The 23,668-nt window shown below is 41.2% G+C and overlaps 1 protein-coding gene across 1 annotated transcript in view; it reads left to right on the top strand.

Moving 5' to 3' along the window:
• Nucleotides 1-244: 244 nt before the first annotated feature.
• The window catches only part of IL5RA (interleukin 5 receptor subunit alpha), a 37,557-nt gene continuing 14,133 nt past the window's right edge, over nt 245-23,668 (top strand). The window contains exons 1-8 of the mRNA XM_027523555.1: nt 245-389; nt 4,382-4,466; nt 6,187-6,332; nt 7,302-7,440; nt 11,320-11,473; nt 11,548-11,735; nt 14,219-14,364; nt 17,464-17,602. Coding sequence (XP_027379356.1) covers nt 351-389; nt 4,382-4,466; nt 6,187-6,332; nt 7,302-7,440; nt 11,320-11,473; nt 11,548-11,735; nt 14,219-14,364; nt 17,464-17,602 — 1,036 coding nt within the window. The 5' untranslated portion in view covers nt 245-350. The remainder of the gene's footprint in view (nt 390-4,381; nt 4,467-6,186; nt 6,333-7,301; nt 7,441-11,319; nt 11,474-11,547; nt 11,736-14,218; nt 14,365-17,463; nt 17,603-23,668) is intronic.

Genomic DNA, 23,668 nt, shown 5'->3' with positions numbered 1-23,668 from the left:
AAACATAATAAAGTTTGGCAAATCAAATCACCTCATTTGTTTCCATTACTTGAAATGCTGCTTGGGGAAATTTTTAGGCAAGGTACCAAGAGTATCACATCTCCCCCTAGACAGCCCAGGTTTGCTTCGTGCTCCCTGCCTGCTGTGCTCTAATCTAACTTGTCCCTCTGCTAGGTTTTTCCCTACAGAGCTCGACTTGTTAAGGGCTGTGCATTAATTTGCCTTTATTTTGTGTAGAGCCAGGCATATGCAGCATCTGCCCCGGGCCTGAAGCTGTGTTAGGTGCTGCGGCTGCAGCCAAGAGCACTGACAACATGGAGGTGGTCCTGGCTGTCGGCTGCTGAGCATGGATGGTCATCAGAAATGAGAGGATCAACCGAAGGAGACAGGTATGCCTGGGAACAGGGGAGTGTGGATGTGGGATGACATGGCATCAAGTGCAATTAGCTGGAAGACATTTAACCATTAGGAGATTTGGGCAGCAAACTCTTTCTGCCAGCATTTCCCAAATACTCAGGGTGGCAGCACCATTTCCACCTTGGCTAACAAGGCTTTATGATTGTGGCAACAGTTTGAATCACTGAGTTATATTTATGGACTATTTCAGAAAATTAATCAGAAGTCCTGTAGTAAGGCAGAAAAAAAGGTTGCATGCCTTATATATGCTCCTAATGACTCATATTTTTAGGACTATGCACAATTTTTCACTTGGGGGTAATGCAACATACCTAGCTAAACATGTTATTTGCATTTTACACCTTGGTTTATTTATTTATTCTTCATCCCCCAAGAGATATGTTTTATTGCTGATTACACTGTACAGGAAAAAAAAAGGAAGTAAAAAGTAAACTCTACTTTTGAGGGTTTAACGGACCATGAATCCTCTCAGTTGCTTTTCAATGTCTGTGCACTGAAGTTGAGTTTTAATTAGTTGTCACCACAGCTGACTCAAAAAGTTTCTTTAAAAAGGGTAAATACAACTTTGGTTATAAAACAAACGACCTCGGCAGCAAAATAATCTGGAAAGAGAGTGGGGAAAACGTTAAGTCTGAACTTCAGTAGAACTTGACCAATTCTCAGGAACACTGGGGAAATTCATCTACAATTGTCAGGACTTCACCCCGCTTTCTAGAAACATCTGTACTGTGAGCGATGGTGCTCCTGTTTACTCCCAAATTTCAAAGAATATAACAACTACCAGATGCCAGATTCTCAGAGAGCACTCGAGGAATTTTAGAGCAAGCCAATGAAATACGACAAGAACAGGTGGCCCATGGTCTTTCTAAGAGACTGAGCATGCATTTCTGATAATAGTATTGACAGGTAGGCAACCCATGTTTGCTTCATGCTGAATTTGAATCTACTTTAAACATTTAATGGTTTTCTGCTGGATTTTAGTATCCATGAGAAGAATGGATAACAAGTTATTCTGAACAAGTTATTTCTATACATTTTAATGTAGTGAAACAGCCTACTGTACAACAAAATATTACCCAGCTGACATCTATGTAACAGTATATCACTGCATCAAAGAGATGACCCCAAAAGATTCAAGTTCGTTTTCCAGAAGGAGTGACTGCTCTGCCACGGACCAGAAATATTAAGAAGACATGAGCAAAGGCTGAAGGTGCTTTCAGGGAATGAGCAGAGCAAACAGAATTATAGAAAAATACAGGGTCACCTGCTGAACCTTCAGTAATACCAGGCTTCTACTGAATTTATCTGGCTCACAAAAAAATGGTTATTCTTGCTAGGATTTGGACTCCTAGTTGAGTATTCTGTGTTGTCTATAGGACAACTTCTTTTATTCAAAGTTATCATCCTTTTAAACACAGAATATCACAGTAAAATGTGAAAAAAAAGTGCATGGCAGTTTTATGGCTGATAAATTGATCATCACAAATTTTTGGTCAAATTTGAGAAACAATTCTGTTTTCATCAGCTATAAAATCAGAACACATAAAAAATTCTAGGGCAGACTGCTTGGTTATGTGAAATATTCAATTATCTCCACATTGAGGCATGTGATAGTTTATTACTTCAAAATTTAATTGCAATTTATTATTTTTACAAGTACTATTTATAACACACTACTTACTTTGCCAGTAAAACTCACTTGGGAAAAATCAATTTTGCATTTTTTTCTGACTGAGAATTCCTCCTAGTAATAATGATTAGTGAAAACTTAGAACACGTGTAATATTATTTCTGGAAATACTGAAATTTTAAAGACATTGCCTTCTAAATTTGAAGAGGAAGCTATTAGGATTTTTTTTCACTTTTTTCTTTTTTTTGGCCATACTGCATAGCACATGAGATCTTAATTCCCAACCAGGGATCAAGCCCATGCCTGCCCCTGCAGTGGAAGCACAAGCGTCTTAACCATTGTACCACAAGGGAAGTCTCTAAGGAGTTCTTATCTTTGCTTCTTAGGCTTAGTAAATTACCAAGACGTGCCTTTAAATCCTTAATATTCTCACTTACTGAAACCTTTAAAAACTTTAGAACAGCTGCTTTTATCGTTACTGTTGTTTTAAAAATTCTTTTTCTACATGGTGTAAAATTAGAGAAAGAAACAGGATGATTCTTATCACACGGAGCAGAACTCTAGATGCAAGGAGGAATGTTGTATGACATCCCTTATATGCGGAATCTAAAAAGAAATGATACAAATGAACTTACAAAATAAAAAGCGACTCACAGACTTAACAGAACCAACTTTTGGTTATGGGAAGATGGTGGGAAGGGTGGGGAAAGAGACAGTTAGGGAGTCTGGGATGGACAGTACACACTGCTGTGTCCAAAATGGAAAACCAACAAGGACCTGCAGAGAGCACTCTGCTCAACACTATGTGGTCGCCTGGATAGGAGGGGGTTGGGGAGAGAAGGGCACATGGACAGAGAGCACTCTGCTCAACGCTATGTGGTCGCCTGGATAGGAGGGGGTTGGGGAGAGAAGGGCACATGGACATGTACGGCTGAGTCCCTTCTCTGTGCACCGGGAACCATCACAACATGTTCATCAACTATATCTCAATACAAAAGAAAACGTCTTTAAAAAGTGCAGAACTCTGATTAGCAATACTTGAGTTTATCTGAAAAAGAAATTAATTGATTTGTATGCTGTTTCTGTCTTCCTGCTGTGACATTTTACTAATTTCATTAGTAAGTAGTAAAAGTGAAGAAAGTGTGGTTTTTGGTTCTTCCTGAATGTATCCATTTAGCCAACACCTATCCTCTGTGGTTCTACCAGAATTATGTTTGAAAAATATCACATCACTTAAATAAAAGTTTAAATTAAAAATTGTGTCACTTAAGTGTAGAACATAGGTTTTACAGTTGGAGGAAGACCTGAGACTGGGTCTGTTTTTTAGCCATCTTTTCACCATTGTAAATTGGATAACTACACACCCTCATCATCTGGTGGGGGGAGGACAAAACTTAGCAGGCAGAATGTTATTTTTGTTAAGGTCATATGAAAAATGCCTTCCGAAATTTTCAAAGGAAACATTCAAGATTTCTAATCTACAATTCTCAACAAGAGATCTTTTCTTTCACATGTTAAAAAAAATGTTCCTGAAACAATCTAACTATTTTTTTCAGACCGCTACACTTGAGTTATGCTAATATTTCTACTCTAGATTCATTGTCTGCTTATTTTTTTTAATTTAAAATAAATATCAGTTTTATTTTCTTCAGGCCTATAACTATGTTTTCATTCCCTTTAATGGCCTATTTCTTTCTGGGTTCATCAAAAAACTCCGCCTCTACGAAGTCTGAAGTACTAAACACTTATTCCAGGTTTGTGATACAAAGCGTCTTTTATCCATGTAAACATTTTAGATTTAAATTCTTTGTCATGCTGGACATGTCATGCTCATATGTAAATTCTTATTAGTGAAACTGGTAATGATATTCATATTCAATTTGATTAACTCTGTCTTCTACTGTTCAAACATCTGCTGTCATCTCTCACAGAATATCAACCTTTTTCTATTTTCTTTTCTCTCTTCTGGCTTCGCATGGCTCCATGTGCCACCATGGATGCCTTTCCTCACTTGTGTGTGTGTAAGAACTCTAGTATATCCTTTAGGACTCAATTCAGAAGTCTCTCTGCTCCTTATACACATCTTTACTAGAGCAGTTTTGAAGCTGGAGTTACAATGATTGATTTACACTTCATTCTGTCTCTCAGATTATGGATCCATGTTGGCAAGACAAAATCCAAGATTTGTTCATATTTGTATTTCTAACACATAAAGTTCATAAATGTCTGTTAAATGGCCAAATGACTATACTTTTCTTTAGAAAGGAGCTACCAGCTTTTCTTAGAAATGGCAACAGGTGGCCATTTGGATTTTTCTCTTTCTGTTTTCCGTAGGTTGTGATCATCATGGCACCTGAATTACTGATTCTTTTGGGGGCAGCAGTAATACTGCAAGCAGACTTACTTCCTGATAAAAAATGTAAGTACCACCTATTAAATTCAATAATTAAAAAAAAAAATAAGTACATTACAAAAAAGGATAGTATTACTTTCTCCTAAATAAGACTCAATTAGGAAATCATGATTTTTTTAAAAAGGGATGGAACATTTATTCTTATCAGAATATCAGTTCTTTAAACATATTATATTTTAAGAAAGCAAAGTTGGCTGAAGCGGATATTTTATGTTGCAGTGGGAAATCGTATTCCACGTGTGTGTAAACGGGCACTCAGAATAAAGCTGCAGCCGGTTGGCCGTATTTGGACACCTTCCCAGACAAGCGTATAGTTCAAAGTCCTCTCCAAGTTCTCAGAACCAAAGAATAAGAAGCTTCCACTATGTTTGGTTCAGAAACTTATTGATCACTGGGTTTAGGGAAAAAAAACAAACAAACAAACAACCCATCACATGAGTCCCCCACTAGCACTCAGAGAACCTGCTACAATAATGACTATGTTCTCGTATCTGCACTGTCCAATGACACTTGACTATTGAGCACTGGATATATGGCTCACGTAACTAAGACAGTGAACTTTGATTTTATTTAAATAGCCACATGTGGCCAGTGGCTACCATAATGGTCGGTGAAGTACAGACAGAGCCCCAGAAGTCTGTATGCAGCAGGTGTGGAGGCAGAGTCATGGAAAGCTATTAAATATTAAATGTCAGTGGAAATGTGCTGACGAGTAAATTCATCAAAGGTTTCATAATTGTACAATACTATAAGCGAAAGAAGTGAATTCACTCAGTCACATCCGACTTTTTGCGACCGCATGGACTGTAGCCGACCAGGTTCCTCCGTCCATGGGATTTTCCACACAAGAATACAGAAGCGGGTTGCCATTTCCTTCTCCAGGGGATCTTCCTGATCCAGGGATTGAACCTGGGTCTTCTGCACTGTAGGCAGACTTTTTACCATCTGAGCCACCAGGGAAGCCCAACTTTAGCAAAAATTTTAAAAGTTGTATAAATGTATGCTCAAGAAAAAAAGACAATAAATGTATTACATGTTAATGCCACTCAGTGATAAAACTGTGGCTGTATTTTTTTTCTTTTTTTTTTTGATCATCTGTGCTTCCCAAGATTTCTAAGAACAGGCATTGATATTGTAATTTAAATGAAAGCTTTGATTTTGAAGACACTGTTAGAGAGTGGTTCATGAGGGCGGAAAAAACATTTTCTGTTTATAAATGCTGATTGAGTAATTTTGCTTACAAGTTTTTTGACCTTGAATCATAGTAAGAAACAAATCTTTACATCCTGAACCAGTATACAAATATGTGACTATATTTATGGAACAAATAAGAAGTTCATGAAATAGGACTTCTTATGTTTGATGCACCTGATATTTTCTATTCAATTTTATTCCATGTCATTAAACACATTGCTACCCACAAACGAACATATTATTTTAGTCCATTAATAGATAATGACCCTTTGAAAATTATTATATTGAATAATAATATAGTAAACTATTCATATTTCAATAAAACACCTGTAGGTGTTATAGGTAAATACCTGGGCAAAGTAAAAAAGATAATGAGCTAAAAACAGTTCTAAAGAACCTTTTCCTAAGATTATTTCAGTGTTATACAGTCTGATAGCATAATAAAATACTATACCACACAATAAAACATTTAGTGATTTTAAAATGTCCCATATAATTAAACATTGCATGGCTTTTTTCTTTTGATCAACAGTTTTACTTCTACCACCAGTCAATTTCACCATTAAAGCTGTCAATTTAGCTCAAGTTCTTTTACGTTGGGAACCAAATCCTGATCAAGAACAAAGCAATATCCAGCTAGGATATCATGTGAAAATAAATGCTCCACAAGAAGAAGATGTAAGTGTTTATTCTGATGGCAATGCTTACCTAGACTGAATTTTCCTTATTAAAGGAAATTTTAACTAAAAAGAGAGAAAATCACTACAGAGCTTTCTGTTAATGTTCCTAGGAGGGCAATGTCTCTATTGAAATGGCTGAGAACTAGTGCCATACCTGCACTAAAAGAGTGGCTCGGAACATTTTTAACTGTGGGACCAATTCTTCCACTTAACAATAAAGTTTAGTAACTTCTGAGCTACAATGGTTGAGATATTGATTTTATGTTGCCCCTAAAATATTCAAAAGAACAGAAGAAAATAACCAAGCAAAAGAGGACAGGGGCCATTGTACTTAACAGAAAAGGTCAAATTCAAATCCCAGTTCAGCCACTTCCTGCCTTTACTACCTCCATCAGTCACTTAAGATCCCAGAGCCCCAGGTTCACCGAAGGGATATAGTAAAGCACCAGGTACCGAGCGGATGTGCCATAAATCAAACAAAGGGAGAAGCAGTACTATGTCAGTCAATATGGAATTCTAGAGAATTCTCCATCAAAAATTTACCTCTGGGGAGGAGATTGGAGCCAGAGATGGTGGCCAAAGGAAACCGGAGTCTGAACTGTAGCATTTTGTTTGTTTTTATAAGAAGCAGTTAATTCAGGTATCCTTGAATAATTATTTTCTATATTTCATTATGTATTTTTAAACCATGTACCAATCTAAACTGGACAATTTGTTTATTCATTTTAAAAACCTCTTTGTTTTTGGTAAAAAGCTGCACCTATTTAACGTGTACAACTTGATTGATGAGTTTAGGGATAAGAACATAACCTTGAAACACTGGGTTTGATTTTTTTCTAGCAGAATGATTGCATTGCATTGTGTTTACATGCCATTTAAAAAGTGGAAGAAAACTCCTATTTGATTAAATAGTTCTCTGAAGGTCATTTCCCCTTTACGTATCATGACTTGTGGGTTTTATTTTTAGTACGAAACCAGGAACACTGAAAGAAACCTCATAACCATCCTTCACAAAGGCTTTTCAGCGAGTGTGCGGACAGTGCCCTGGAACGACCACTCCCTACAAGCCAGCAGCTGGGTTTCTGCAGAACTTAAAGCCCCAATAGGTAAGGCAGGTCTCTGAGGGCCTGGTTTTCAATTCCAGACCTTTGTAAACATGGGGAAGTCAGGAGAGGAACACGCCTCGCTTTTCTCTGTAAGTCAGTCACTCATCCCTACAGTGTTCTTTTACCTCATCCGCGTCCTCTCCGAGACAGAGATCACTGGTTAGTGTGTGTGACCCAGTCAATCCCATCCAGCGGCTCCCTGCAAACATTGAGAATTCTTCTTCCTCCCCGGCTCAGAAGACAGGGAGTCGTAAACAAAAGCTGAGCTCTCTCATAACTGGATTCTAGGACATCTTTCCACTCGCTCCCCACATGAATCCTCTGCTCTTCTCAGATGACTTCCAACCATGACCCCTCCACACCAGCACAGTCCTGCCTCTGAGCCCTCACTGCCCTGAGCTTACCTCTTTGGCCTGCTTTTCTGAATTCTTCCTATACTTCAAAGCCCAAATCAAATCGTATCTGCTCTGGGAAGCCCCTTTTTTTCCATCTGATGCACAGAGGGTTGCTGTTCCTTTCAGAACTCATTCAGGGATGCTGTGCTACTCATGTGGCACAACATACAACATTACATTCTTTATCTTTCACAGTAAATAGATGTTAACCCTGCCATCCTATTGCCCTGTGCACAGGGCGGAGTCTCCTGCTTTCCTGCACCAGCATACAAACAGCATGTGCTTCAGGCTTCACACATAGTGTTCCCTGTCACACTGGTGGATGTTTACGATTGTATGACCTCTCAAATGAAACTGAAGAAAACTGTGCTGACAGTTCATAGAAGCCATGAGACTGGATAGCCTGAGTGCCATGAGCAAAGAGATTAACACCTACTATGTCTATATGGTCCTTCTGTGGAAAGCTGGGGTTTCTAATACTTAGAACCAGTGACACTTATGATTCAAACCTTGAAGACAAACAGACACACACACACACACAGAACAGAGAAAGAAAAAGGGAGAACGGGCCACCAAGTCTTGGGATGTGTGTACTTGCACATAACAACCATGGCCTGGGCCAGTCTGGCTGTGGCCAACAGTCAAACTATCCTCTCATCACATCACTGCATGAAAAGGCCATGCCTCCCACATCGTGTGTATGACCGAGAGCAGCATCATGAAGATCTTCCCATTCACTCAGTAGAACATGATGTCTGGACCACACAGCGGCCAGTTCACAGTAGGCTTGATGTCACACGCGGAGACAGAATCTAAGGTAGACAGAAGACCACAAATACAAGTCGTCATCTGCTGTACACTAAAGCACGTTTCCACGTCCCTGCAGTGAGTAACCGGAGTGTACCTTAACAAGCCTTTCATACTCTTCTGCAACCTCGACTGCTCTCTGAGCACACTGATGTGGGGTGACAATAATGAAAATGTCATTATTTCTGCCTTGAATCAGACTGAATTCACACCACATCATTCCTTGGAAGGAAACTAGGAGAGAAGCAGACCTCAGAAACTCTAAACTATACTTGGCACAGATTATCTGGTCATTTAGTGCCTGGAGAGAGTATACACACACACACACACACACACGTATACACATACATATATATATATATATATATATATATGAAAATGTGTGTATACATGTGTGTGTGTGTGTATATGCATATGTATACATATATAAGGACTTCCCAGGTGGCTCAGTGGTAAAGAATCTGCTTGCCAATGCAGGAGCCACAGGAGACTCGGGTTGGATCACTGGGTCTGGAAGATCCCCTCGAGGAAGGCATGGCAACCCACTCCAGTATTCTTGCCTGAAAAATTCCATGGACAGAGGAGAGAAGTCTGGTGGGCTATAGTCCATGGGGGTCACAAAGAGTCAGACATGATTGAGCAACCAAGCATGCATGCACACGTGTATGTATATGCACACACATCATATATATACATATTCACATATACACACATGCATATATACCTGCATATACACTGCTGTAGAGCAGAAACACAATATTGTACGGCAAAGTGAATCAGCCACACACACACATATAGCCCCCAAATAAATTCAAAGTGGATTAAAGACCTAAATGTAAAGTCAGACACTAAAAAGTTCTTAGACCAGAACACAGGCAGAATACTCTTTGACATAAATTGCAGCAAGGTCTTTTTTGACCCATCTCCCAGAGTGATGAAAATTAAAACAAAATTAAACAAATGGGATCCAATGAACTTCAAAGCTTTTGCATAGCAAAGGAAACCATAAACAAGTTGAAAAGACAATACTCAGAATGGGGAAAATATCTGCCCACACAGCAACTGACAGGGATTAATCTCCAAAATATACAAACAGCTCACGAGGCTCAATATCAAAAAGACAAACAACCCAATCAAAAAAGGAGCAGAAGATATAAATAGAAATTTCTCCAAAGACCTACAGATGGCCAACAAACATATGAAAAGATGCTCAACATCACTAATTATAAAGAGAAATGCAACTCAAATGATACAACGAGGTATCATCTCACACTGGCCGTAACACTCATCATCAAAAAATATATACATAAATGCTGGAGAGAATGTGGAGAAAAGGGAACCCTCCTACTCTACTGGTGGGAATATAAATTAATACAACCACTATGGAGAACAGTATGGAGGTTCCTCAAAACACTAAAAATAGAATTCCCATATGACCCAGCAATTCTATTCCTGAATATATACTTGGAAAAAAACATATTTCAAAAAGATACATGAAACCCAATGTTCACTGCAGCACTATTTACAATAGCCAGGGCATGGATGCCACCTAAATGTCCATCAATAGAGAAACGGATAAAGATGTGGTACATATATACAATGGAATATTAGCCATAAAAAGGAGCCAAACTGTGCCATTTGCAGTGATGTGGATGGACCTACTGTCAAAGAGAGTGAAGTAAGTCAGAAAGAGAAAAACAAGTATCATATATTAAGAAGGAAATGGCAATTCACTTCAGTATTCTTGCCTGGAGAATTCCATGGAAAAGGATCGTGGAGGGCTAAAGTCCATGGGGTCACAAAGAGTTCGATACAACTGAGCGACTAAGCACCGCACATGTGGACTCTACAAAGATGGTACAGATGAACTTATCTGCAAAGCAGAATAGAGACACAAATATTGAGAACAAACATACCAAAGGGGAAGAGGGAGTAGGGTGGCTTGGGAGACTGGGATTGACATACATACACCACTACGTATAAAACAGACAACTAATGAGAACGGAGTCTATAGCCCAGGGAGCTCTACTCAGTGCTCTATGGTGACCTAAAGTAGACTTTAACACACTAGTCTGTGTACTGAGTCTCTAAAGAGGCAGTGTTCTTTTGCGATGTTGCCAAAACTACTTTCCTTTTGAGCGGCAACCTCTGTCCCTCATGAACCATTTGGATACTACCTAATGAATCACTTCGTTCTCTGATGCAAAGTGGCGTTGGAGACCTTCCCCAATTAGCTCTCTCAGTCATAACTAGTTATTGACAATGGAGCATCAGAACCCTGAGGCTGCTGTATACCAAGCTCAGAATGACAATTTATCACACTGCTCTTGAATTCTAATATCTATCACATATAAACCCTCCCTGCAAAGAAGCTGTAAAACTTTGAAGTCAGAAAGTAGGGCTTAGTCATTTTAGTTCATCCCCCAGAAAGATGACCTTTTGCAAATAGGTTTCTATAACTGTGTGGTGACAATTACTTTTTGATGTCCCCAATCCCTATGAGTTTAAAAGAAACTATCAAAAACTGTCGTGGCAATGCTTTGTTCTTTAAAAAAAAATTTTTTTGTTGGAATAGAATTAACTTACAATGTTGTGTTACTTTCCACTGTACAGCAAAATGTGAAACAATTCATGTATATGTATATCTGCTATTTTTTTCCAATTTTTGACCACCTAGGGTCTCCTGGAACTGAGATTGTGAATTTAACTTGCACCACAAACACGAAAGCAGATAATTACACACACTTACGACCATACCAAGTTTCTCTTCACTGCACCTGGCTTGTTGGCAAGGATGCCCCTGATGATACACAGTACTTCCTCTACTACAGGTTAGTACCAATTTTCACTTATGCGAATGGGGTGTTTCCTCTAGCCTTAAAAACTTACGAGTGTTCCAATACAGGTATCGCTCTTGGATTGAAGAATGTCAGGAATACAGCAAAGACGTCCTGCAGAGAAATGTTGCCTGCTGGTTTCCCAGGACTTTCATCAATAGCAAAGGGCGAGACTACCTTGCAGTGTATGTTAACGGCTCTAGCAAGGGAGCTGCGATCAAGCCTTTTGATCAGCTCTTTGCCCTTCATGCCATTGGTAAGACAGCCTTGACACAAAACCAGAATAACTGAATTGCAGAATCTCAGCACTGGGAGGGTTTATAAATATCACCTAGTTTTGCAGAATCTCAGCACTGGGAGGGTTTATAAATATCACCTAGTTTGGCTACTCATCTAATACTGAACGACCACATGGCTCCTGCTTAAAAACCACAGGGTCAAGGTTTCTCAGCCTCGGCGCTACTCATATTATCTGGCCAAAGAAGTCTCTGGGGCTGTCTGTGCTTTACAAGGTGTCCAGGAGCAGCCCTGGTCTCCAACTGCTAGACGCCAACAGCACTTCACCCCATTCTCAAGTTGTGACAATAAGAATGTCCCTAGACTTTTTTTTAACCTCAATGCCTAATGATTTTTATTTTTTAAATTTTAGTTTTATTGAGGTAAGAGAGGTAAGAGGTAACATGAGATGTATCCTCCAAATCTTTGGTGCACAATACAGTACTGGTGACTATCCGGACAATGTTGAACAGCAGATCTCTAAAACTTAGTCTTCTCTTTTTTTAACTTTTGATTTTATATTCGAGTATAGCCAATTAACAATGCTGTGATAATTTCATGGCATGGCAGTGACTCAGCCATACATATACCTGTATCTGTTCCCCAAACTCCTCTCCCACGCAGGCTGCCACATAACACTGAGCAGAGTTCTGTGTGCTATACAGTAGGTCCTTGTTGGCCCTAGTAATTCCCCAGACATTTCAAAATGCCCCCTAGGGGATAAAATCTCCGCTAGTTGAGAACCCAGGGAAAGTGAGCTCCCTGCTGAAAGAAGCCCAGACCACCACTCAGCAGCTCTGGCTGGGCTTGTGAAATGTCTGCCCACGGATCCTGTGAGGGGTTGGCATCACCCCCAAACAAGTCTGATTCCTTCCCCACCAGAAGGTCCCTCAGCTACACAAAGGCAGCCAGGTTTCTCATCCTGAGCTCTCTCTGCCCCCGGCTTCTCGTGCATCCCTCTCACAGTCCTCTGCCCTCTGGACTCTCTCCTCTGGGTGTTCTTAAGTTACCAGATCTCCCTCACCATGTGATTCTCTGACTGAAGCATACGAGCTAAGCTTTCACTTGTTCAGTCTGCAAAACTGAAGACCTTCTCCCTCATCCTAAATACTTGTATTAATGAAACTCATCGGGAGCCCTTCACAGAGCATTTCTGGTGCTTCATGTTCAAGGTTTCCGTGATGGCGTGGCTATTAGTGTGGACTATGGGGCCAGGCTGCCTGGCCCTGGATCCTGGCTTCTCCACTCACTCGCTGAGCGACCTTAGACAAGCTGGCCATTTCTCTGTGCCTCAGGCTTTGCACCTGAAATATGGGGAGAAATCAATTCTTCCTACAAGGTCTTTGTGACAATTAAGTACGTTAATAATTATAAAGTGCTTAGAATGGTGCCTGGCCTAAGTATCCAATAAATACGCAAAATGTTATTATTTAAAGGATGTGGTTTGTGACATATGTATCTGTTTCTACTTTTCCATCATCCATATGTGTATGGATGTATAACTTTTTGAGTACTTGCTAAAGAGGTTATACAATTCTCTTCAACAGCATATTTTAGGTCATATTAAATGACCTAAAAATGTCACGTTCATGAAAACAGGTAATAAAAAATACTGAGAGAGACCTATGAAACAATGATATTAATATGAAAATGGACACAGCCTGGGACAGACTATGGACATTTATTTTCTTGTATGATTTTCATTTTACTGAGACCAACTCCTCATATTACTAAAAGAAATAAATGTTCTCTTGGTGAAAAACATTTCGGCTTAAGGGATGGCAGGCTCTGGAGCCAGAGGGCCCCATTTTTAGCTTGTTCCTATGATTCAGTAATTGTGAGATCCAAGTCACATAACTTTAGACAAGTTCACTCAATTAGAAATAATTGCCACCCATATCAAACGGCCATAAAACAATCAAGTGAGATTTCAGGGTAAAGAACTATGGAGTTATAAGCAAAGACAAATTTAGCCCAACCCGTTCTTTTTCTGTAAGAAAAAACCAAATCCTCACAACAAACGAAAACAAGACATACAAACCAAAATGAAATAAAAACTGAGGCCCAGAAAGGGGAAGTGACCAGCCCAGCCACACACCTGTCCCATAGCACAGGGCTTAGTTGGGTCCCCAGGACACCGCTCCAGGAGCAGGTTTATCTTCAGGTTGGCCCAATTTGGGAAGTAAAAATGGATGGTGGGGTGGGCCTTAATAAGCTGAAGGAAAGGGCATTCAACCATTTGAGACTGTTTAAGTAGGAAGTTTTGAGGTTTACAGAAGAGATCTCTCCTGTAGCTGTAAGATGGGAGTCAGATGCGGGCTGCCAGAGTTCTGCGGCTTGCAGATTTGTTGGTTAAATGCGGGAGGAAAATACTTGAGAATATGTAGCTTAGAAATACCTTGAGAAATGTGGGTGGACTGCACTTATCAACCATGATCACCAAACCCTTGTTCTCTAACACAGATCGAGTAAATTCTCCAGCGAACGTCACGGCAGAGATCAAAGGAACCTGTCTCTCTATCCACTGGGAAAAACCAGTTTCTGCTTTTCCAAGCCACTGCTTCGATTATGAGGTGAAAATTTACAATGCAAAGAAAGGATATTTTCAGGTGATTATTCCAATCATTCCATTATTTGATGACAGATTTCTTTAAAAAAAAAATTCTTGTCCATTTGACAGCTCTGGTTATAGCCTGGAACTAACAAAGTCGAAGGTAACTATCTCAGTTTATCAAGATAAATCAAACCTTACTGGTTTTTTGTCTTGCAAGGACCTATTTTGGGTTGTAAATAATGTGAAGGATTAGATAAAAGTTCATTAGCACTGTTGGGGAAATGGTGCAGCTGCTATGGAAAACAGTACGGGGATTTCTCAAAAATTAAAAATAGAATTATCATATGACCCAACAATTCTACTTCTGGGTACATATCCAAAAGAATTGAAAGCAGGGTCTCAAAGACCTTTGAACAACCATGTTCATAGCAGTATTATTCACAACGGATAAAAGGAGGAGATGGGTGCACAATGTGAATGTCGAGCCGCACACTTAAAAATGGTTAAGATGGTAACTTTTTGTTTTGTGTGTTTTACCACAACTTAAAAAAAAATGCCACTTCATTAGCCCTAATGGACAAAAAAGTCAAGGGGAAAGGAGCTAAATTAAAGTCAATATTTATTAAGCATCAACTATAAGTTAAGCTTTGTCAATACTTGGTTTAATTGCTGAGTCATATATGACTTTTGTGACCCCAAGGACTGTAGCCTGCCTGGCTCCTCTGTCCATGGAATTTTCCAGGCAAGAATACTGGAGAGGGTGGCTATTTCCTTCTCCAGGGGATCTTCCTGACCCAGGGATGGAAAATAGGGTCTCCTGCATTGCAGGCAGATTCTTTATCAACTGAGCCAGGGAAGGCCCTTGTTATACTTACAGTTTCTCTATTATGTAACTATACAATGATCATTCCCTTACAGGAAAGTGAGGCACAGAGAGATTAAGTAAGTTGCCTAACATCACAAAGCAAAGGAAAAAATTGGAGAAGTCAGGATTCAAACTCCTGCCTTGCAAACTCAATTTGGTTTAACAAAGATGTTTATAAGCTGGCTTCTTAGTGGGAGATAGACAAATAGGTGCCATTTCTGCTCTCAAGGGGCCTGGTCTGCAGGATGCACTCACCCAGTCTCAGAGCTGCCTGACCAAGAGGCCAGGTGGATAAGCAGGGAGTCAACAAAGCTGCCAGGGCCTCCACCAAGGGAGAGGAATTGAACAGAATCTTGAAGGATGAATAGAAACCTGCCTAGTGGGAGAAGCAGAGAAGGACCTTTTTTAGCCAGCGTGCCCAAGTAAATATGGCAAAAAAACTGGCTTTCTTTTTAAAATGTCTAATCCACCATATACTGGTATGATTTGCTAGAAAAATCAAGTATAGCCAAAGACAAACCCAGTGATCCTGAGCTTGGATGCCATGGCTATTTCAACTTGCTATGAAAGCTCCCAAATTGTCTCCATTTGTGTATTTCCTCCTTGAGGACCACAGTAAACAGCCCTCACTCACGCCAGTCCTCCAGTACACTTGGAGTGGCCAGGGCCCTAGGCGGAAGGATTAACCAAGGCTTGAGAGAACACGGCTCCTTCAGCCAAGCGGCAGTAACTCAGTCAGCTGGACCGAAGACCAACACTGGAATTGTAACTCTGGCTCTGACATGAGCACCTCTCCCAGAATGCCTCTAAGATTTTGCTTGGAATAAGTAGTTTCTCTTTTTAAAACCATGGCCATTAGCAATGGAAGCCGCTGGAGTGTTTCATAGAGAAATGTGAAAACATCTGGAGAAATGTAGAATTATTTTGGTAGCAGCATAAAAGCTGGGTATGGGGAGAGGGAACATGTGGAAATAGAAATAGCAGTCTCATGGCTACTGCAATGGTCCAAGCAAAAATTGATGAGACCTAAAATGGCAGTGTTTTTGGAGTAGAGACAAGGAAAGGAGAACTATATCCAGGAGTATGTAACGTGGAGGCCCCAGGGACATAAACTTGGTTTGGGGCAGAGGGAATTAGCTGCATGGTGAAGACACTGACCAGGAGAGAGAATATATAAGGCTTTGTGAGAAAACAGGGTCAATTCAACACTATAGAATATCAGTCTATGTTGCCTATGACAAACTGGAATTTACTGAGTGTATATTACTAGGTTGAAATACCCCAAATGGTTGTTTTTGCAGATCAAAAATGGATTGCTGAATATTAGAAGTTTTAATGTGATGCGACCCAAAATATATTTAAGCATGGCTTTTACAAAGTTAGGGCTTCTTTATTTGATAATCCATTGGTTTGATGGTATTATTCCTATTTTACAGATGAGAAAACTGAGGCTCAGAGAGGTTAAGCAACTTGCCCTGCATTTAGTTAGAGGTTAGAGCTAGGATTCAAACCCCTCTTCCCTAGATTCAAGGGCCCTGCTCTTTTCTACTTCCTTATGCACCCTCCACCCCTCACTTCTCCCCACCCCCGGCTGGGAGTGACACATTGAAACAGGGATAAGCAAGCTTTTACAGTAAAAGGTCACAGAGGAGATATTTTAGGCTTTGCAGACCATGCTGTTTTTGCCAAAATTACTCAGCTCTGCCACAGATACAAGCAAATAGGCATAACTGCATTCCAGTAAAACTGTTTGTGGATACTGACATTTCAATTTCATGTAATTTTCGTGTGTCACAAAATACTCTTTTTATATTTTTCAATTGTTGAAAATATGTAAGTCATTCTTAGCTTGCAGTTTCTATAAAAACAGGCAGCAGGCCAGATATGTCATAGACTGCACTTTGCTGGCACCTGTTGAGTATGATGGAAGCCATGGCATGTTGTTAGGTGATTACAGAATATCTTGGGACAAGATGGTGGGAGTTACACATCCTGCTATGGGCCCCTCCAGTCTTTCACTCTGGAAATATCAGTTGGACCGAGATGGATCACTGAGATCTTACAATTGCCTATTTTATTTATTTTGGTTGCTATTAGCTTTCCATCGAAGGATGACTGCCAACGCATCCATACTGAAGTGATCTAGAAGACCCTAGTTGACGTGTGTCTTACTGATTTTAAACGGGCCGCTGAACACTGAGTCACTTGCATATGACCTTCCAGTCTAGTCACTGGCATAATTTAAATAGCATGTTCCGGAGTCTTATCATGTTATTTTTTTCCATTTAGACAGAAAAAATGACAACCAATACACTCATCACCATAATTGATGATGTTTCTAAGTATTACATTCAAGTGAGAGCAGCAGTGAGCCCTGTGTGCAGAGCGACGGGGCTCTGGAGCGAGTGGAGTCGGCCCATTTACGTGGGTGAGTACCTCTTGTTTATTTTAAGGCACGTGGCCTTACTCGTGGTTGTAGCAGATCCTCCTGGAAAGTGGACATGTTCACTTCTGAGTCTTGAAATGCTCTCGTTGTCTCTACTATGCCTTACCCTGTCAGTTGGCTTGCTGCCTTTCTGACCAGAGGTGGATTTACCATAAGAACGGTGAAGTTTAAACCTTCAAGCTTCTCAAGAGCACAAGGTCTTCCCAAGTCTGGTGCCTATTCATTTTTTTCAGATTACCTAATTCCACTTCTATCCAATTTTTCCAAAATATGTCTTTTTAATTTTGATATAAATTCATATGCAGTGGCAAAGAAACATGGTGAAAGAACTCATGTAGACTTCATTTGGTTTCTTTCAGGAGGAACCTCTTAAAAACCTGCACTGCAATATGCTACCCAAAAACAGTGGCAAGGAATCCACCCATCAATCTTACTCAGATTTAACTGGTTCTATATGTACTCATTTGTGTATTTAGTTCTACGCAATTTTATTCCATGCATAGGTTCACGTATGTATTACCACAAGGGTTCTTCTTTGCGCCCTTTTATACGCACATCCATCTCTCTCTCCTCCTTCATTCCTAACCCCTCTCAACTACTAATCTGGTCTCCATTTCTGTAATGTTTCCATACTTAATTTTGAATTCTTACTTTTGTTTCACTTCATAAAGAAGATTTCAAAACTGAATAAGGTATGGCAAAACCAATACAATATTGTAAAGTAATTAGCCTCTAATTAAAATAAATAAATGTAATTAAAAAAAAAAACTTAATAAGGTCAGGGTCCACAAAATCTGGATTCAGACCCAGGCCTTCAGCAAAAACAGACCTCAGTTCAGTTCAGTTGCTCAGTCGTGTCCAACTCTTTGCGGCCCCATGGACTGCAGCATGCCAAGCCTCGCTGTCCATCAACAACTCCCAGAGCTTACTCAAACTCATGTCCATTGAGTTGGTGATGCCATCAACCATCTCATCCTGTCATCCACTTCTCCTCCCACCTTCTATCTTTCCCAGCATCAGGGTCTTTTCAAAAGAGTCAGTTCTTCCCATCAGGTGGCCAAAGTATTGGAGTTTCAGCATCAGTCCTTCCAATGAATATGCAGGACTGATTTCCTTTAGGATGGACTGGGTGGATCTCCCTGCTGTCCAAGGGACTCTCAAGAATGTTCTCCAACACCACAGTTCAGAAGCATCAATTGTTCGACGCTCAGCTTTCTTTATAGTCCAACTCTCACATCCATACCTGACTACTGGAAAAACCATAGCCTTGACTAGACGGACCTTTGTTGGCAAAGTAATGTCTCTGCTTTTGAATACGCTATCTAGGTTGGTCATAACTTTCCTTCCAAGGAGTAAGCGTCTTTTACTTTCATGGCTGCAGTCACCATCTGCAGTGATTTTGGAGCCCCCCAAAAATAAAGTCTGTCATTGTTTCCCCATCTATTTGTCATGAACTGATGGGACCAGATGCCATGATCTTAGTTTTCTGAATGTTGAGTTTTAAGCCAATTTTTTCACTCTCCTATTCTACTTTCATCATTAGAGGCTCTTTAGTTCTTCTTCACTTTCTGCCATAAGTGCAGCATCATGCATATCTGAGGTTATTGATATTTCTCCCAGCAATCTTGATTCCAGATTGTGCTTCATCCAGCCCGGCATTTTGCATGATTTATTCTGCATATAAGTTAAATAGCAGGGTGATAATATACAGACTTGATGTATTCTTTTCCTGATTTGGAACCAGTCTGTTGTTTCATGTCTAGGATTGGGCACCACCTGGGCTCCTATATTGGTTCTGCAGATGTTTTTGTTTATGATTAAACTGACTAGCTTACTAGGCAAATGAGGTGATCACTGTATCTCTCTGTGGGATCGGAGAAGGGTGATGACGGTGGCTCTGAATGAAGGGGCAGATTCCCACTCGTCCTCTGTGTCAGATGGTAACTCTTTAAGTTGGAGAGGCGGTCCTGCACCATGGAGCTAGAACATGCATTCCCTGTGTTTGCTGCCACCTGTGTATCTTGGCCATGCAGGGGGCACTGTGTGAGAGAAGAGGACAGTTAACAAAAACAACTACTGTTTCTCAAAACTCTAGAGTCTTCCATAGCAAGCTCAGGTTTCATACTAGCCTTGTGACATGCTAACTACTTGTTCAGCCTAGAAGAGATCACTTCTCTCTGCCCATCCTTGGAGGCTCCCAGAACTAAGGAGACAAAATCCACTTCTCCTGCCTCACAGGTTATTGTGAAATAGAAACAACAATGTCAATAGATAAGATTTATTGTTGACTACCTGCTCCCCTCTAAGCACTGAGCCAAAGGCTTTACAGGCACCCTTTCACCAATCCTATCCACAAAACTGTTTTGTACATGAGAAAAAAAGGTTTTGAACATTTAGACAGTTTGCTTAATTCTGCATGGCCAGTAAGTGGCAGAGATGGAATTCAAACCCAGGCTGACTGACTCCAACGCCTGAGCTCTTAGCCCTACAGCACCGTGGCTGGGTGCTACAAGCTAAAACCCTGAACAAATTAAAGACTCATTTAAGAGATCCTGGTAGCTAACTTTGTGGTTACAGGTGGTCAAGAGATCCTGGTAGCTAACTGTGTGGTTATGGCTTGTCAAGCATGTGCATGTCATATACCTCATCCTATGAGGTAGCTAATGACAGGTACTAAAGGACAGATTTCTTTCTTTCAGCACATGCTATGATTTCCTATTTAGAAATAAGACACTTAGGCTAACAAGTGTTTCTGCAGGACATTCCTGGGCAGTGCCCACTGGCCCATGTGCATGTTAGGCCAGATCAAAGACACAGCAGGGAGATTTCCAAGGAAGGCTGGGGAAGACAAGCAAAGGCCCAAGGGATGGAACATGGTTCTGAGTCTGCAAGGCCTTGGGGAGCTGGGTTTCCCAAGGGGAAAGGCGCCCCTAAAGTTGCACCACAGGATCAGCACAGCCTTGTAGCTCTGCCCCCATATGACCCTACTGGGACTCAGAGGAGCAGCAAGACCCTTCCTGAGAGAGGGAAGAGAAAGGAAAAGAGGAACTGAGAAAACAGGCCAGAAACCCCTACTTCATGGTTTGGCCAAGGCCAGTCTTTCCCCCTCCCCCAACACCCTCCTTCCCAGGTTGAGGCCCCAACCTGAGAAAGCAGACCCAGCACACACAGCTCCCCACCCCCCAACCCACCAACATTGCTTCAACTGCGCAATCGAGATCCACTCTTCTCCCCAAGAGGGGACCCAACAGAAGAAACACAAACCCATCGCAGGGAATTTTCAACAAGGTTATGAATTTCATCAAATGCGCACCAGTTCAGTTCAGTCACTCAGTCGTGTCCAACTCTGTGACCCCATGAATTGCATGCAGCATGCCAGGCCTCCCTGTCCATCATCAACTCCCAGAGTTCACTCAGACTCACGTCCATCGAGTCGGTGATGCCATCCAGCCATCTCATCCTCTGTCTTCCCCTTCTCCTCCTGCCCCCAATCCCTCCCAGCATCAGAGTCTTTTCCAATGAGTCAACTCTTCACATGAGGTGGCCAAAGTACTGGAGTTTCAGCTTCAGCATCATTCCTTCCAATGAACACCCAGGGCTGATCTCCTTTAGAATGGACTGGTTGGATCTCCTTGCAGTCCAAGGGACTCTCAACACCACAGTGCAAAAGCATCAATTCTTCAGTGCTCAGCTTTCTTCACAGTCCAACTCTCACATCCATACATGACCAGTGGAAAAGCCATAGCCTTGACTAGACGGACCTTTGTTAGCAAAGTAATGTCTCTGCTTTTCAATATGCTATCTAGGTTGGTCATAACTTTTCTCCCAAGGAGTAAGCGTCTTTTAATTTGATGGCTGTAGTCACCATCTGCAGTGATTTTGGAGCCCCCCCCCCCCCCCCAAAAAAGTCTGACACTGTTTCCACTGTTTCCCCATCTATTTCCCATGAAGTGAAGGGACCAGATGCCATGATCTTAGTTTTCTGAATGTTGAGTTTTAAGCCAACTTTTTCACTCTCCTCTTTCACCTTCATCAAGAGGCTTTTTAGTTCCTCTTCACTTTCTGCCATAAGGGTGGTATCATCTGCATATCTGAGGTTATTGATATTTCTCCCGGCAATCTTGATTCCAGCTTGTGCTTCTTCCAGCCCAGCGTTTCTCATGATGTACTCTGCGCATAGTGGAAGCTTAATTTTGATTACCTGCATTTGGTGGGATTTTGTCTTAATGCTTTGTTATTCCCCAAAGGTACAAAAATCACTGGCCCCAAAGTACTGATATTTCCAGGTGTCTTCCCAACATTACTGCACACACAGTTTCAGACATTTTTATTTTTTCTCAGTGCTGTTGGAGGACCTCAAACTAACTTGGAGACCATGGTGGGTACCTTGGCTGTGGAGCCAGTTCTGATGTTTTAGCCTTTGTGTTCTGAATTCTCATCAGTGTTGACTGTGAAGAGTTTAGAACTTAGAGAGGAAGAAAGCGAGACACAAATCAGGAGATCTAGGTTTTCGCCGTGGCTGTGGCAGCGTCTAGCTCTCTGACTGAAGTTAGAGATGCAGAGATAACATTTCATGAGCCAAGTAATCAGAGACTGTAAGCAGAGACAGACTACCTTAGTCCTCCGAAGGCAGGGCCATCTGCTGTCACCCTGCAGGGGACAGAGTGGCTGCCCCTGACCTAGTCAGTCAGCCCTAACCTCCCCAGGTCTCAGCTTCCTCCCTGTAACAGGTGAATTTCCTCCTTTGTAAGTTCTTTCCAATCTGCCTTTCACTTTCAGGTTCCCCTACCCCCTGCCATGACAGCCCCCTACCAAAGTGCTGAGAGAGAGCCTGACCTAGAATGAGAGTTTATTTTAAGCTTGTTTTTAATTTATTATTCACTCTGCACTTTAGAACTGGCACCCCGTTATTATTTTCTAAACAACAGCTTCCCGGTTTGGAACTGGGTTCATTATCCTTTGCCCTCAGGTATGCCTCCCTGCCATCATCATGGCAAATCTTATTTCATTTACTGCCACCCTGGTCATGAAGATGCACTGATTAATATTACCACTAACCTTATAAATCCATCCTTTCTGGAATTTACTCCCCTGCTCAGTTTAGGATCATTAGTGAATTTAATCAATGCAGGCTCTCCATCGCCATCAAGATGATTAATAAACTAATAGGAAGCCCAGGCTCCTCTGAGACATTTCACAAGGCTCTTCCTTACCCCGCGAGGATGCAGCAATAATTATGCTCTGCTTGCAGCCCACCAGGCAGTGTTCCCACTCCATTCATTTCCTCCAACATTCTTCCTCCTCTCCTACCTTGTCTCATAAATGGCACTCTGGAGCCCTCCCCTTCCATTTTCATGCCAAGACCCAACTCAAATACCACCTCTCTGTTAGATATTATTAAGTCCACCTCCCTTATTTGAGGGAAATGGAGACCCAGAGATATTTAATAATTCAGTAGTTATCAAAAAGCCAAGAAGTGGCTATTAATGGATAATTTTCTCAAATAGGTGACATATGAGTCAATTAGTAAATTGCAATAAATTCGATTGACTAGTTAACCCATGAGAGCCCAAGGATCTTGATCAAGAGAGGGACACCAGATGAATACATTTTGATTGAAGAAAAGGGAGGATGGAGGAGTCAGGACTGCTGGCCAGCTCGGTTGGCAAGGTCACTGCACAGTCAAGAGACACAGGGCACAGTGGTCAGGGGTCCGCCAGCCTCTGGGCACTCTCGGTCTACCTTGAAACTCTGTCCTCCCATGCTGGGATTTCCAGGGTATGGAATACTTTTTATTTATTCTTCAGATGGAAGAAGCAGTTTCATTTTATCTGCCCTTGTTATCAGCTGCCCTTCCTCAAGTGGCTTCTCTGCCTTATCTGAAGAGCTAACTTCCCACTTTTCACACTTCTTTCTCCTTTTGTAACTTTCTTAACTTCCGGATTGTTCTGTTCCTTTATTATCTCTGCCATCTCCTGTTTACCAAAACCCTCTGTCTCCTGAGGGGTTTGTGGTCTGAGCGAGGCTTTTCCTTTTCTAAAGTCCATC

The sequence above is a fragment of the Bos indicus x Bos taurus genome, chromosome 22, assembly GCF_003369695.1.
Source record: "Bos indicus x Bos taurus breed Angus x Brahman F1 hybrid chromosome 22, Bos_hybrid_MaternalHap_v2.0, whole genome shotgun sequence".
Lineage (NCBI taxonomy): Eukaryota > Metazoa > Chordata > Mammalia > Artiodactyla > Bovidae > Bos > Bos indicus x Bos taurus.
The sequence above is the reverse complement of the archived record's forward strand: the minus strand, read 5'-3'. Positions and strand labels throughout refer to the sequence as shown.